Source organism: Heterocephalus glaber, unplaced genomic scaffold (genome assembly GCF_053883595.1).
Source record: "Heterocephalus glaber isolate CG9 unplaced genomic scaffold, H.glaber_assembly_v1.0 deba00001504, whole genome shotgun sequence".
NCBI classification, from domain to species: Eukaryota; Metazoa; Chordata; class Mammalia; order Rodentia; family Bathyergidae; genus Heterocephalus; species Heterocephalus glaber.
This window is the reverse complement of record NW_028258324.1, coordinates 15,901,669-15,917,426: the sequence shown is the minus strand read 5'-3', so window position 1 is coordinate 15,917,426 and position 15,758 is coordinate 15,901,669. Positions and strand designations below refer to the sequence as shown.

The following is a 15,758-nucleotide window of genomic DNA, read 5'->3' as shown; positions in this document are numbered from 1 at the left end:
AAGGGTGCTTTTGAATGTATCCGTAAAGTGTATCAAAGAGACGGAATTAAAGGATTTTACAGGGGCATGTCTGCTTCCTATGATGGCATATCAGAGACTGTTATCCATTTTGTTATTTATGAAAATATAAAGCAAAAACTACTGGAATGTAAGACTGCTTCTATGACAGAAAATGGTGAAGAGTCTGTAAAAGAAGCATCAGCCTTTGTGGGAATGATGTTTGCTGCTGCCACCTCAAAAACTTGTGCCACAACTATAGCATATCCACATGAAGTTGTAAGAACAAGACTATGTGAAGAAGGAACAAAATATAGATCCTTTTTTCAGACACTGTCTTTGGTGGTTCAAGAAGACGGTTATGGGTCGCTCTACCGTGGTCTAACAACTCGTTTGGTGAGACAGATTCCAAACACAGCCATTATGATGGCCACCTATGAATTAGTGGTCTACCTCCTCAATGGATAGCAGCACAGGCTGCCACACTGCAAGAGGGAAGACCAAAAGATTGCAGTGGATCATGGAATATTGAGGTCAGCATGGTGGACAGAAAGAATAGTAGTTTGGGAACATGTACCATAATATGCCCAAGTGGAAGTTTGGTGAAGATAGCTACACCACGTTACTTAGTCTTTCAGTAATGTGGAAAAACCTTAGCCACCTCTAAAGGAAATGTCTTTGGAAGCACTCCTTTGTCAAAATCGCCATTTCTCTACCGTGTCCACCAGATACAGTTGTGTTTTATTGACCTATAACATTGAGAGTATAGTGTTTATTCCAAGAGGATTTTTCAAGTCTTCTAAACAAAGCCATCCTTAAATATATACTGTACTGTAGATAACATAAATATCTAACTTCTGACTTTTAATTCCTAATACTGTAAGATAACAATAATTGGTAGATACTCAGTATTCCCATTTTGCTGAGATGACTTGGCACAATATTTTAATTATTTGGCACCAGTAATCACTGTTTTTGACAACCAAGGAACTGTAGTCTAAATATCTTGTGTATTAAAATGTTTGAGTCTCTTCAGCTAACAGGTGCTTGATGTTTAGCATAATGTAGACATCAAATTGTTACCATATAAAACTCACATCATAATACTTTGCAGATTAAAAAATTAACCAATAAAATATTGATTCTTGATCATTAAAAGAACAAAGTTAATATCCTCAGAATCAAGACAAATCAACATCCCATACCCTCTTGATATGAAACACCAAGAAGGAGACCACATCACCTCTGAGTTGTTCTTGCCTAAAAGGAAAAGACTTAGTCTAATCATGAGAAAATATCAGCAAGTGAAACTGAGGAATGTTCTACAAAATAGCTGGCCAACATGGTCTAGTATCCACATCCTAAAGCACTGAGGAGCTTTCCCTCTTTGGAGGAGACTAAAAATACCGGATAACTACATGCAGTTAATCCTGAATTAGATCCTGGATTAGACCCTAGGCCAGCAAAAGGGCATTGGGTGAGGCAGGGGAAATATGAATGAATCAATGAATAATGTTATGTTAATGTCTAGTTTCTTAATTTAGATCATTGTACCTTGGTTTTGTAAGATATTAACATTTTCAAAAGCTGAATCAAGTGTATAGGGGAACTCTTTGTACTATCTTTGTAACTTCTTTAAATCTAAAATTATTATAAAATAAAAAGTCAAAATAAAATAAGTAGAATTACAAAGGAAGCCAATTATGTTGAAATTATTATCTAATTATATAAATAAATGTGTTATAGTAAAAATACTTAATTTAACCACACAAAACAAAAATAATAGTATATAATAATACATATAAAGAGCTTCTTATATTTTGCAAAACATTTCATATCCTATTATATAATCTTCAAAACCCATGAAATTGACACTTTGACCCCATTTTAGAGATAAAGAATCTAATCTGAGAGGTGTCTGATACAGTTAAAACAAACACAAAACACAAAAACAAGCAAGCATTTAACTGCCAAACAAATGGATCTGCTTCCAAATCCCACTGCTACCATTCCAGCCTGCAAATGATCACCTTGGCCAAGCCAATTAAAAAATCAGAGAGAAATTCCTGCAGACATATCTTGGGATTTTTTAAGGACTTAAACCATATAAATACCCAGCTCAGACCCTAACACATCCTGGGTACTGATAAAGAGGCGAGGATGGTGAGCATGGTAATGGTGATAGAATCTTAGAGCTGAGAAGCATCTTCAAGTCCAGCCAGTATCCTCTCTGGATACAGAGTCAGAGCATCCCCAACTATGGTCTGGACCCACCGTGTACACTTAGAATGAGGCACAGCTTAACACTATGGAGAGTCCATCTCTTTTTAAAAAATCATTCTATTTATCCACATTTGTAGATGGTAACCTATATATATTTCATCTATTTGTATATTTAAGAGTTAATAATAGGTGCATTTCAAAGTGATCACTTCTGTATCATCTGCACTCTCTCCTCTTTCTTCATTGACTCCAATCAGTCTTATGTTATTCTTCTTTGCATCATCTAGCAGCTGCTGGATTGATTTCTCATGCTCCTTTACAATTTTAAAGGAATTTTTCTTTTCCTGGTCACTAATTGCAATCTTTTCTTCTATATCTGAAATTCTGTCCTCACATTGGTTCATTCTGCTGCATAGACTTTTGATGGAGTTTTTAATCTGGAAATCTGTTTGCATCTGTTATATGGATTCCATTTGTTTCCTATGCTGGGATTCCATCATGTTCCTCAGATCCTTATTTTTTTATCTGTGTCCTCTCTAGATTTATTAATCATGTCTTGCACCATGAGCAAAATCTTTGCTGTTATCTGAGTAATTATTTCTGATTTCATTTTTCCCAGATCCTCTTTTGTAAGCCAGTTCAGAGAGTCCAGGTGGTTGAGTATCAAATTGTTCCATCTTGTTTCCCTTTGGGGTTGCTGTAGGTGATCCAGAAGTCTGTTTTTGAGGCTTATTTATGTGTCTTCTCATTTCCATAGTGGTGGGGAGGGGTGCTTGTGGCACCCTCGCAGCTCACCTTCTCTGCCCTAGGAGCTTGGGATGGCGGTGGGGGAGCTTCCTTCTGGGTGCTGGGACTGGCTCAGCTTCTCTCCAAAGTGATCACTTCTAATATCAAGATGTTTAAGGAATCAACAGGTGAGCTGGAAGGATTGATGATCACCTGGCTACCCCTCTGCCCTGCCCTCGGAATCATCCCTGATCTGTCTCTTTTGCTATCTATCCAAGTGCTTGGAAAACTGCAGCTTATCATACCTGAGTTATATTTTTTTGAGACCTGCTCAGGGCTTCAGCACACAGGGTAAACTATGGGATAAGGAATAAGAGGGACCACATCCAGTGCCCTGCATACCACTGCCCCTCATTACGAGCTATTGACATGAGTTAATAAGAACTTTGACTGTGGTCACCCCACCACCATCAGACCATGCACCACATTGCTTTGTCCTTGAGGTCTTTCACATCACTTTTCTCCCTTAGGTGTCAGTGGAATGACATGTCCTCTGGGGCTATGCTCAGAATCACCACATGAGACAAGACATAAAATCAGCAGTACCCTTGAGCATCCCTAAAATCTCCCCATGCAGGATGATGTGTGTACAGCTGGCCTTTACATATTGCTGTGTGCATAGATGGAGTGCAGGCATTGTGTTCACAATGCGGTGTTTTGGTTAAGGTCATGAGCCCCTGAACTAGTTTACCTGACTTCAGAAGTTAGTCCTGCAGTGAATTAGCTTTGTGACCTGGGGCAGTTATTTAACCTCTCTTTTCATCAGAAAAGTGGGAATGACAGTCACAGTTCCTTTATACAAAAGTTGTAAGGACTAAGAAGATGGTATATGTAAAGCCAGTTCCTGAAGTTTTGTAACACTCATCTATGCCACCCATTGTTATTATTATTATAATTTATATATGCACAATATATATAGTGAAACATACAAAAATATAACTTTAAAACAGCTTAATTACTTAAAAAGAGCATATAGTTGAGTAAATTAAGAACTTATCTGCTATGACCCCCATAAACTGCATCCTCAGAGGAGTGTCGAGCTTCATTTTATGCAGGCCATAAGCCTTGCTGTGGTTGCTCCCTAACAACCAGTCAAGCCTATCATTCATATTTCCGTGAGTATAGCTGACATTCAGCCCTGTGTGACAGCTCTGACTCCTGTGATGGGTGTAAGATAGGGACCCCTGCCTTGGATGGGGTTCTTGTTAGTACTCCAGCCTTTAAATCCTAGAATTCTGCTGGTGCCATGTCAGGTTCCACTTGATGATTAGTGAGATGCCATATTAACAAGGAGAAAATATGTGAATATGTATCTAACCTTCTGTTATGGTTTAAATCTAACCCCACAATCACAAAATCTTGCATGTTCAGAAGTGGGGCTTTCAGGGGGTGATTGAATCATGAGGGCTCTCACTTCATCAAAAGATTAGCACACTGATGAGATCATGTTTGATGATATTACTGGGATGTGATGGAAACAGAAAGTGGAGCCTAGTTGAAGGGACAGGGTCATGGGGACACACCCTTGGTGACTATGTCTGGTCCCCAGCCCCTGCCTCTCTAGCTCTTTCCCTTTCTCTCTACTTCCTGGCTAACATGAGGTAAGCAGCTTTCCTCAGCTGTGCCCTTTTGCCATGAACTTTCGGCCTTAGAGCCAGCCAACCATGTCCTAAAAATTCTGAAATCATGAGCCAAAATAGATCTTTCCTCCTCTAAGTTGTTTTTCAGGTATTTGATCACAGCAGCAAAAAGCTATGTAACACACCTTTCAGTCTTTGTGTACAACCTAGAATAATGACACCATCTTCTACCTGCTCTTCTTTCCTAACATGGGAAGGATGGTAGCACCAGTAGAAACAGAAGTGATGGCTTCTGTGACAGCAGTGCTGATGGCTGCAGTGGTGCTGCAGATAATGGTGGTAATGACTAGCTTCTCGTAGTGTGGTGGTGATGCTGACAATAGTAACAGTAGAGGTGGTGATGGTGTTATTGGAGTGGCAGTGGAGGATACTGGTGGTAGTGAGAGTGATAGTATAAGTCATGTTGATGGTGTTGGCAGTGGTTCTGTTGGTAATGGTATGATAGGATGCTATCAATGTGATAATGGTGGTGAAGATCATGGTGGTAGCCAGTGATGCTGATCATGAAAGTGATGCTAATCATGAGTTGATACTAGTGACAGTGTTGGTGATGATCGAGTAAATGGTGATTCCTATAGTTTAGAACATTACTTAAGCTTGGATGACAGTGGCAGGAGGTTTGTATTTGAGGAATCCCCGCAAATGATCTCATAGTCATGCACAGTCATAAAGTACTTTCCTAGAGTATCATGGGCAGTACATCCAAATGAAAGTAACCTGATCCCCCGATGTAATTTACTCATGAAATTAACTGAGTATTTCACAAAGTGTGGTACTCTGAATACTCATCCTGCAGAATGATCTGTGAAAGTTAAATGAGCCTGGTAAACCCTGGGATTTCTGTCCCATTCCTGAAGAGTTGTAGTGTTTGGAGCTTTCCGTCTTCAGACTGCAATGAAGATCTGTTTCATTTTGTCTAAGCCAGTGCCTCCTAGAATATTTGATTACTGACCCTTTTTCTTTGGAGGAGGTGGTAGGTCCCTATTAACCATTACACAGAACAATTGGAAACACACTGAGCAGCCCTTGAAATGAAAGGAAAAATAAACTTTTAAAAATAAGTATAACCCTACAGACACTGCTTTTTAAGTGCTTGGTAGGAATGATTAGGTTCAGGTTAGTGTAAATTTTGTCTGCTATCATTACAAGTAGAAAAGATCATCTTAAATTTATGTAAACAGAATTGACCAAGGAATATATTAGAAATGTAAATTAAGGGCATTATTAGAAAGAAACCTCAAGAATGAAATTGCATTAACTCCATAAAATATTTACAACCTAAGAATCCCATACCCTTTTATTCCATACTCATAAAATTCATGATTTGATCATTATAAAAAAGTGGTCCTTGTTTACTTTGGAGCCTGGAGCTAGGTTAATAAAATAACCTTGGATGGCTGGAAGGAAGTAGTCAATCTGTGGTTCTCTCTCTTTGTGCATAAGGGGAAAAAATAAAGTTCCTCTTTGTGCATAAAGGAAAAAATACGAAGTTCCTAAGCCCCGTGTTAGTGAACAGGCAACCTGGAATATGCATTTTAGCAAACATCAGTGAAGATCTCCCTTTGAGAATCACTGGAATAAGTAGTATGGACATGCTGCCATCCTCCACTCATTCCACCCAGTGTATGCCCCAGGAGAAATTCCCCTCCCAGGCTTCCTTTTCCTGCCACAATTTCAGCAGCAGCCCAGGTGGGGAGGCTGGCAGGTGGGCCCCTCATGTCTCTTCCTAGAGTGATGCTCGTTAACCTTGAGGCCAGAGTTCACAGCCCTACCAGATGTGCTTAAAGAATCAGGAAAATGGTTTCCTGGCTTCTACAGTGACCCTCTCCTAGTCACTGAATAATCATTAGTCTTAACAGGAATGATGCAAAAAAAGGCATCTAAGCAGTTTAAATTTTATCCATAAAATTAAACTCTGTGTTTCACCACAGCATTTAACTCCATGACCTGTTTTATTGAATCCCTTGGCAGATCTTGGACAGTTTCCTCCAGTGTAAATTACCATGAAGGTAAATTGAAAATGTATCAAGAAATGGGCAAGGATATTAGTGCAGGATCAAGGAGTCATCAAGCTTCAGTTGTTCTGAAGATTTTTTAAAGTCTCCTCTCAATACAATTAAAGTGGAGAGAATTGATTTGATTAACAAGGCCCCACCTTTCTTAGGTCACCACCTGCCTTCTGCATAAAGGTGACTCCATTTAGATGTCCCTTCCTCTGACTGCTCAGCACCTCCTCTGTGCCCCCAGAGCTGCCCTGATGAGCCTCTGCCCAGTGTTACTACTCTGTGTTGGCTGTCAGTCATCTCCCCAGTAGCAAGGGCCCCCACTGCGTGAGGGCAGGGCTCCTTCTGTATTTATTTCTGAATCTACCCTACAGCCCCACTGTCTAGCTTAAAGTGTATGCCGTCCGCTGAATAAAGGTATGTGTTCTCCTGTTGTCTGAAAAAAAGGGAAATGGTGTATGGAGTGAAAATGTGTGCTAGCCACTATGTGTCTCCCCCTGAACCAGCCAGCATCTGTTCCCTACTCTTGCTCATTTGACTCTCACACCAGCCCTCTGAACCATGTGGTTTTATTTATTCTCCTGGCACAGGTGAAGGGACCGGGCTATGGAGAGATGAAGTAATTTCTTAAGTTCCTGTCATTAAGAGAGCCTGTCTTGAGAGGACATTTGAAGTGACACATTGCCCCAGCCCTGTTAGTTAATAGGGAACAGGGCTGCTGTGCATAGATCCTACATGCAGAGGATGCTTTCCCAGGAATCCTTCAGAGGGCTGCATGCCAGCCAGAAGTGATTGCAACTTGCCCTCCCTGCTCCACCCCCACCTACCTCCCTTTGTGGAAACTTCCTGCCAGGTTTAAGGCCCTGAAGAGAAAGGAATCTGTTACTTAAGAGCCTTGAGACCTAGCATTTGAGAGTTCTGGTGAGTTCTTGTAAAAACCCATCTACTCTGCGAGCATACTCACTCCATTCACAGGTAGAGATGTATGTGGTCCAGACTTAAAAGGCAGAAGACGGTGGCATATAAAATAAATAGGTTCTGATAACCTGAAAGCAGTACGACCCCACTGCTTAGACAAACAAGTGCTGCCAGCCAGCCAGCACCAACCTGTCTTGGAGCCAGCAGAAGAGAAGTGGGCAGAAGAGGGGAATAAAAAAGGGTCTTTCTGTCCAGGCCCAGAAGAGAAGTTTAAACTATATGAAATATTGCCAGCTTTGTGATTTACTTTGCTAGGTTTTTATAAAGTTGCACACTAAGAAAGACAGACATTTGGAATTGAAAGAAAGACCTCACACTGACAAACTCAGGCTCTGAAAAATTCTGGAGACTAGAGGGGACTTTATATGTGCAGGAAGAGTTTGCTGATTGAAAGAAAGACATTGTACAGACCAAGAGAAACTGAGGTAGACAGAAGAGCAGCGTGTGCTGAGGGCAGTGAGAAGGGCAGATGGTATAGCAGACATCTCTGCCGAGTTATTAGCAGGCTATAGGTGGCACAAGCTTCTTGCCCCTCCATAATTCAGCTGTATTACATTAGGGGCTGACTGAAGCTTTATGTGACTCAAATGGACATGTCAGATAGAATTGGGCAGGTATAGCTCCTCCACTAATGGCTGCTACTGAGACTTACGTCCTAGTTGGTGAAGTAGCAGAGCCTCACTGGGCTAACTTCCAGCAAAGACAGCTTGACTCCAACTAAATTCTTTCCCTCTGAATTACCCGTTTGTTCTCTTCAGCAAAGATATGTTAGTGCCACCTTTTACAGTCCTGCCTGCTATACCCACTATCACCAGGTGTCCTCCTCCCCTCCTTCCCAGCTTGTAATGAATAAACATGGATGTCCTTCGTGCTTTTTGTCTTTGCTGCCCAGAGCAGCTTAGATCAGCCCAAGGCCCAGCTTTCAATCAAGTCTAGTTTCTGTCTTCTGTTCTTCTCAGCTTGCCTTGTATTGTCTCACAGGATATGAAGACCCACTGCAGGGGTCTTTGATAATGTTCTCTATAAGGTGGTCACACTTCCAGCAGCTAACTATCATTCCAGAAGGCTGAGACCCGACTCTGGGGGAGCAGAATACCTGAATCTGCTTTTCATCCTGCCCCTGACATCTGCAATCCAAGCATGCAGCAGCCTTTGAAATTGATGGAGCTGCTGGCCAGAAAGGTGGAGAGTGGAACAGTAAATAGGTAGTCTCCAAGCATTTGCACAGTCCAGGATAAGAGCTCTCTGGCTGAAAAACCAAACAAACAAACAAACAAACAAACACAGCTAAACTTGTTAAATATGCTTGGAATCTGATGAAGAAATTAAGAATGCCCAAATAGCCCCAAAGCCCTGGTAGCCTCAGCCAGAGCATGTTTTCCAGGCTTGTCTTGGAAGCCAAACTTAATCACAATAATCTCTTTTTAACAGCCTACATATCTATTTGGTTGAGATCCTGGTTGCTTGTTTTTGTTTTGTTTTATATTGTTTCATCTTTATCCTGCTATATTTCAGCTTCCCTTCCTTGTTTACTTGATTCCTAACAGCACTTGCAGCGGTTGTTCCTGATACATGTTAGGCTTTTGCCTTTCAAGACCTTGCCTCAGTGTACTTTTCAGACAGCACAACCAAAGAAAAGAAAATGAACAAAAGGGTACATGAGGGCTCTACTGTGACTGTGCCCAAAGGGACACTGAGCTGCTCCCAGCAGAAGTCCCAAAACTAAGTCTGCAAGAGGGAAGAGGAGAATTAGGAATCAATCCTCGCTCCCACATCTGAGCATTATTTAATGCTTTTCTCAATTGTTTTGACACATGTAGTTTTGTTTTAAATATGTATGGTAATTCTTAATAAAATGCTGGTAAACGTGCCAAGGCATTCTCTGTGGAAATAATAAAGTTTTTACAGTTTAGAACACCATTAAGTCTTTGCTTCATGGTTTGTGAGGCTGGTAGCATTTTAAGCAGCAATAAACATTTTACTGAGGCCCCGCTTGTTGAGGGAGATGATCTCATTTTTCAGGTTAAATCTCTATCCTACCCCAGAATGAACTGGGATGGGGGTGTGAATAGAGCTAGAGTGTCTCAGGGTATCCTTAGTGCCCTGGCTGCTTAGGCACTTCCCACCCTGGACCCCCACATTGTCCACTGTTAGTACAGTGCAGAAGAAAAAGCACAACCAGACTTGCATTCAAATTCTAACCGTACCACACTTCAATTGAACTAAAACCATGGGAAAATCATACAGCCTTTTTGTTTCAGTTCCACTAATTGTTACTGCATAACAAACCACCCCAAATTTAGTGCTGTAAATTTTGTTATTCTCCTCGATTCATCAGGTCAGGAATTTGGACAGAGTACAATGAGGTGACTTGTCTCTGTTCCACAGTGCCTGGGGACTCAGCTAAGACAGTTCACAGACTGAGCATGACTGGATGGATGGAGGCAGGAATTATCTGAAGCCTTCACACTCACCCAGAAGCTAACTCTAGGTGTTGAGACCATAACATGTTCTTAGAGCCCCTGTGTGAGGTCCTTCTGCAGAGGCTAGTTTGGGCTTTCACAGCATGGTGGCTGCATTCTAAGACCTCGTCCCAAGGCCCAAAGATCAAGGTTCCTCAGAAGTCACAAGTATCATTTCTGCTACTGGCTAATACAGCACATGGAGGAGTGGCCAGGTCCTTCAAGAGCACATGGGCATGGAGATAATGTTGGGCCATGTTCAGAAAAGAACAGTCTGCCACTGTTCTCATCTGCTGAGCCCACCAGGCCAGGACATGGAGGGAATGATGACTGCTAAGCACTAGCCATGAACTGTTTACATGTTATCTCATTCTAATTGTGTAGGTCTTAAAACAAATACCCACATGCTTTCTGGTTGTTCCAGATAAGGCATTATATCGGCCAATTTCAGCTGCCTTAAAACCACAGACTATCAGAGGCATGCTAGAATAACTGGTTTACTTCTTGATCACAGATCTGTGGGTCCATTGGGACTGGTGTATTCTTCTTGTCCTGTTCCAGAGCCTAGGAAAACAGGAGGGACAGTGGCTACACTGCTTATTCTTCTCATGAGGATGGCACAAGTGCCACCAAGCAAGCAAGTTTTACATCACTGTTCATGTCCCATCTGCTCATATCCCATTTGGCAAGGCAAATCTTATAACCAAGTCCAAAATTAAAGGTGGAGAAGTACATTTGCCTTTGTGTAGTACTATAGTGGCAAAATGAGGAATTGGAACCAATAATTCAATCTACCATAGCCATTTTCTAGCACAAAGAAAATTGGATAAGGATATTGTGGCATTACTGCTAGTGTTTAACAATATAATCTTAGATGAAAAATACTCATTTAAAGCAGTAGGTTATCAGATTGCTAATAAAAAAATAATTCAGTAAGACCAGGTTGCATTTATCTCAGGTATTTTAGGACAATGTACTATAAAGATATCTATTAATATATCACATTACTAAGATAATATATTTTTATGAAACCTAAATCATCATCTCAATATGTACTTAAAAGTCATTCAATAAAATCTAATACCTACTCAGTGATATTTTTATACTCTTAGTAAATTAGAACTGTAAGGCTACTTCCCTAATATGATGCATAATGGCATAACACTTCAGAAGCATTCCCACAGAAGCAAGGAAATAGGAAAAAAAAACCTATTCACCACTATTATTTTCCAATGGCAGCATTAAAAAATAAGAAATATAATAATTATAGAAAAATGTTTTTATTCTTTGCAGATAATATGACTGTATCTCTAGAAAATCCAGAAGAAACATTTAAAAACTATTAGAATAAGTTTAGTAAAGTATCCTAGATTCAGCATATAAACCAGCCAAAGTACAGGGTTTTCTATGTAACAGCTGTAATACAATCTAATGACATATATGATAAAATATTGTGGGGAAAAGAGCACTATCCACAAGGTCATGGACACATGTCCCTGGGACTGACCTGACCCAGAGCAAGGACACCAAGGACAACAGCTCTGCCCTCTACTTAGGCACTTGACTATGTAGAAATATGGCCACCTCCTCACAGGAACAGCCATTTATTTAAAGTGATTAAATGAAGCCAGGTGTGGTGGCCCACATCTGTAATCCTAACACTCTGGAAGACTGAAACAGGAGGATCACAAGTTTGAGCCCAACCTGGGCAACTTAGTGACTCAGTGAGACCCTGTCTCAAAATAAAAAAAAAAAAATTTAAGTACTGGGGATATAGCTCAGTGTGAAGGCCCTGGATTAATCCCCAGTACAGAAACAAAAAGTGATTAAATAAGTGTGATACTGATACCACACAGCACAATAGAACATAAAGTCTATATTAAAAGATGATATATGATCAGAGGAAAACTCAGTGGGGGTGGGTAGACAGATTATTTAATAAAAATATACAGGACTTAAGTAGAGGAGAAAAAGCAATTTGATTTCCTACCTCATATATTTCATTCAGTAAAATACTAAAAGTAAAATGGGCATGTGAAGAATTCCCTGAATGGCTGTTTCTTTGGACCTGCAACTGCCTCCTAGAACTACACAAACAGGTTTATTTCTCAGGTGCAAAGACACATTGCAATAAGCCTAAATGTTGTCTTCATCCTTTTGCTGTGAAACAGACCTGCCCAGGCTCTGACTGGCCTACACAGCAGCCAGGACTGTGCTCTTAGGCCTTTGTGGAGGAGGCTGATTAGTCAGAGCAAAATCGCAGGTTATATGACAAGAGACTGCAGTTCTAAGGGAGGTGCCCCGCTTCAGATTGAAGACAAGCGGCCTTCCACTGAAGAAGAAGATAGAATGCTTAAATTTCTGGTTCTCCATGAGACTCAAAAGAATGGGATAATAACAAAAGGGGACCGTTTTGTGAAAAAGGAGCAGTCTGAGAACAACAAAGTCCTTTTGGAATGAAAAATCCAAATATTCGGAATATTGTTGCTAAATTAGTGCTCAGAGGAGACCAGGCAGCAGGGGGCTATTTCTGACAATGAAATAGAGAATTAGAACACCAATCTGAAATTTCTTCCAGAACTTAAGAAAAAGATAAGGAGATGAGTGAGCAATGTAAGAACTGATGCAAGACTGTAGAGCGAAGGTGCAGTGCCCCTCCAAGAAAAGACGTAGTCCCTGAGATGAAGACTTGAGGCTTTACTTCTCTGGGAGATGGAGAGACTTTCCCGAAGACCCTGACCTAATTCTACAGCCCAATAGGAGCTGGGGGAAAGTGTCCAGGATTTGGAAGTAGAATTTTTCTACATTGTTACCTTGGGGGAAAGGCCCATAGTTCCAAAGAGAATCCCCTCTATATGGCTGCCAGCAGACCCAGCAGCCAAATGACGGATGTAACAAATAATTGTTAAGAAAATTTCATCGTGTACACATTGAATAGCAATAAATATGAACAGGCACTTCACAAAAGGAGAAACATAAATATCTAACAAGTAACAAAAAAAATCATATAAGTGAATTTAAATGCACATGTTAAGCCATAGAAAATTCCTGCAGATTGGGAAAGATGTTTTTAAATGAGTGGTCCCAATGCTGGCCAGTATTCAGTGGGAAGAGTCTCTCTTACTTCCTGCTAGCTCTCACCCCTTGTTAAGAATTTCTGAGAAGCAGTTAAACAGGGTGTAACAAATCCTCCAAAATGTTCAAGCCTCTTGAACATTTCTAAAAATTTATTTTTAATAACTATCCAGAATTTAAAACCAAGTTCTACAAAGATGATCATCATATATTGAATCTATTCATAATATATTGATTCTACATATACTGATTCCCAAAATTTATTTTTTAAATCTCCATTATTATCTAGTTATTACAAATCATGTTTTCAGCCAGGTGTGTGGTATGTGTCTGCAGTCCCAACACTTGGGAGGCTGAGGTAGGAGAACTGAGCTCAGCTCAAGGCTAATATGGGCAACATGCCAAGACCTTGTCTCAAATTAATTAATTAATTCATTCATTCATTCAAGATTGCGAATGCCCAAGAAAAATGCTGATGATATAATCTAATTAAAAGTAGATTTATATTATATGAAGAAAAATAAATACAACACAGAAAAACCAAACTGCAGTTTTAACCTATTAGATATGTTTTATTAACTTTGGATCACTTAAACTTTTTAGTATACTGGAGTATTTTTATAATGTTCATTAGTTTCTAAATTTATTTTATATATTGATAAATCTGTATTTTTAATAATATTTAAGTTAATATCAGGCTTATAGTGCTATTTGTTCTATCTCTTCCTGCCCCTGATTCCTGGTTCCCTGAGAAATTGCTTTTGACTCAGCTGACTTTGCTGGTCTTCAGCTCCCTAATTCTAAATAACAAGCTCATACTGTTGCTTCTTGATTTTTCAAATTTGCATATTATCTATTATCTTCCAATTATGAAAAATGAGGAGTTAGCCCTCTCAGACCTCTAACTTCCCATTCACACTTCACCCCTACCACACACTCTCAAATTTATCAACTCACAACTTTGGGTTCAATTAATGTTTATTGCTTACATGTCAGCATAGTGTTCAATAAACTATGCAGTCCATTATGGTTCCATTGTCTCTCATATAAACTGGCTTTTTCTAGAATTAATAATTGTCATTTATTTGTTTCCTCAAGTTCTTTCCACCTAGCTCTAATTGTCCCGAATTTTCTACACGATCTCTAAAACTCTTTATGCTACAGACAATTCACCATATGATCTGCCTGTTCCATTTCCCTTTGATGTTTCTCCTGGAACCCAACCCACTCACCCATTTCTTACCTGAATGGGTAGTTCTCCATGTGCACTATATTGCTGTATTCTGGGACTTCCTTTCATTGTTTTTGTAGAGATTCCCTAGGCCTGTCTCCTGATTCAGAAACCTGGTTTCTTAGGTCATGTCTTTACTTTTTTTGTTTACTGTCTCATTTAAGTGCAGTGCATCTTCCAGCATCTTTGTGAGAAGGGCTATATAGGGGGAGTCTTAGTCACTTTCCCATCGCTGGGTCACAATACCTGACACCCACAATTAAAGAAAGAAAGGTTTAGTTGGATTCAGGGCTTTTAAAGGTTGTGTTCCACGGTCAGTTGGCTCCAAGGCATGAAAGGTATGGCAGAGGGGCATGGCGGAGGAAGAGTGCTCACATCATGGTGCCCAGGAAGGGGATGGGGCAGATAGATACCCATCCAGGTCATGCCCCCAGCGACCCACCTCTCCCTACCAGGCCCTACCTACTAGTAGCATATTTGGTGCCCCCATGAGCTGATCATCTTTGAACATGTGAGGCTTTGGGGGACATCTAAATCATAACAGGAGGTAAATTTCCCAAGACCTTGCATATATGAACACAATTTTATTATACTCTCAAGGATAATACATTACAGCCCACAGGCCAAATATAACCTACAGCCTATTTTCATTCATTTTGTGACTTATGAGGCATTTTTAAAAATTTTAAATGTTAAAAAAAAAAAGAACATGCAAGAAAGATTGTATGTGGCCCACAAATCCTAAATCACTTATGTCTCTTTATAGGAAAAAAATCTGCCAACTCCTAACTGATTGGTAGTTTGGCCAAATATAGGATTCTAGGCTGGAAATCACCTTCCTTTAATATTCTGAAGACTTTGCTCCACTGTCTTCTGGATTCCAGAAGTGCTCTGAGAAGTACATTGCTCTCCTGCTTTATAATCCTGTGTGTTGACCTCTGCTTTTCTCTCTGGAAACTTCTGGGCTCTTCTCTTTAAACTGCAGGGTCTAAAATTTTATAATGGTTTACCATTGAGTTAACCTTCTTTTATTCAAAGTACTGAGCACTCAAAAGGCTGGTGATTCAAAAATGCATGTCTAGGGCTGGGGATTTAGCTCAGTGGTTTTGCCACCTGCTTCACAAGCGCAAGGACCCAAGTTCAATCCCTGGTACCGAAAAAAAAAAAATGCATGTCTTTCTTGTCTGGGAAAATATTTTTCTTATCTCCTGAATGATTTCCTGTTTCTCTGTTCTCTTTCAGGAATTTCTACTCAATTTGATCTGCCTCCTGGGTCACATCTCTAGTGCTATCTTCTTTCCAGCATATGATTCCTTTGATTTATCTTTAAGTCTTCTAATTGATCCTACTGCTTCTGTATCCA

The 15,758-nt window shown here is 40.1% G+C and overlaps 2 protein-coding genes across 9 annotated transcripts in view; both read left to right on the top strand.

Annotated features, from left to right (window-relative positions):
* The window catches only part of LOC101697209 (solute carrier family 25 member 36), a 28,322-nt gene extending 12,566 nt beyond the window's left edge, over positions 1-15,756 (top strand). Inside the window, 1 exon segment of the mRNA XM_004834342.3 lies at positions 2-15,756. Coding sequence (XP_004834399.2) covers positions 2-465 — 464 coding nt within the window. The 3' untranslated portion in view covers positions 466-15,756.
* The window catches only part of Nmnat3 (nicotinamide nucleotide adenylyltransferase 3), a 140,471-nt gene that overhangs the window by 91,443 nt on the left and 33,270 nt on the right, over positions 1-15,758 (top strand). The gene's annotated exons all lie outside the window — the stretch shown is intronic.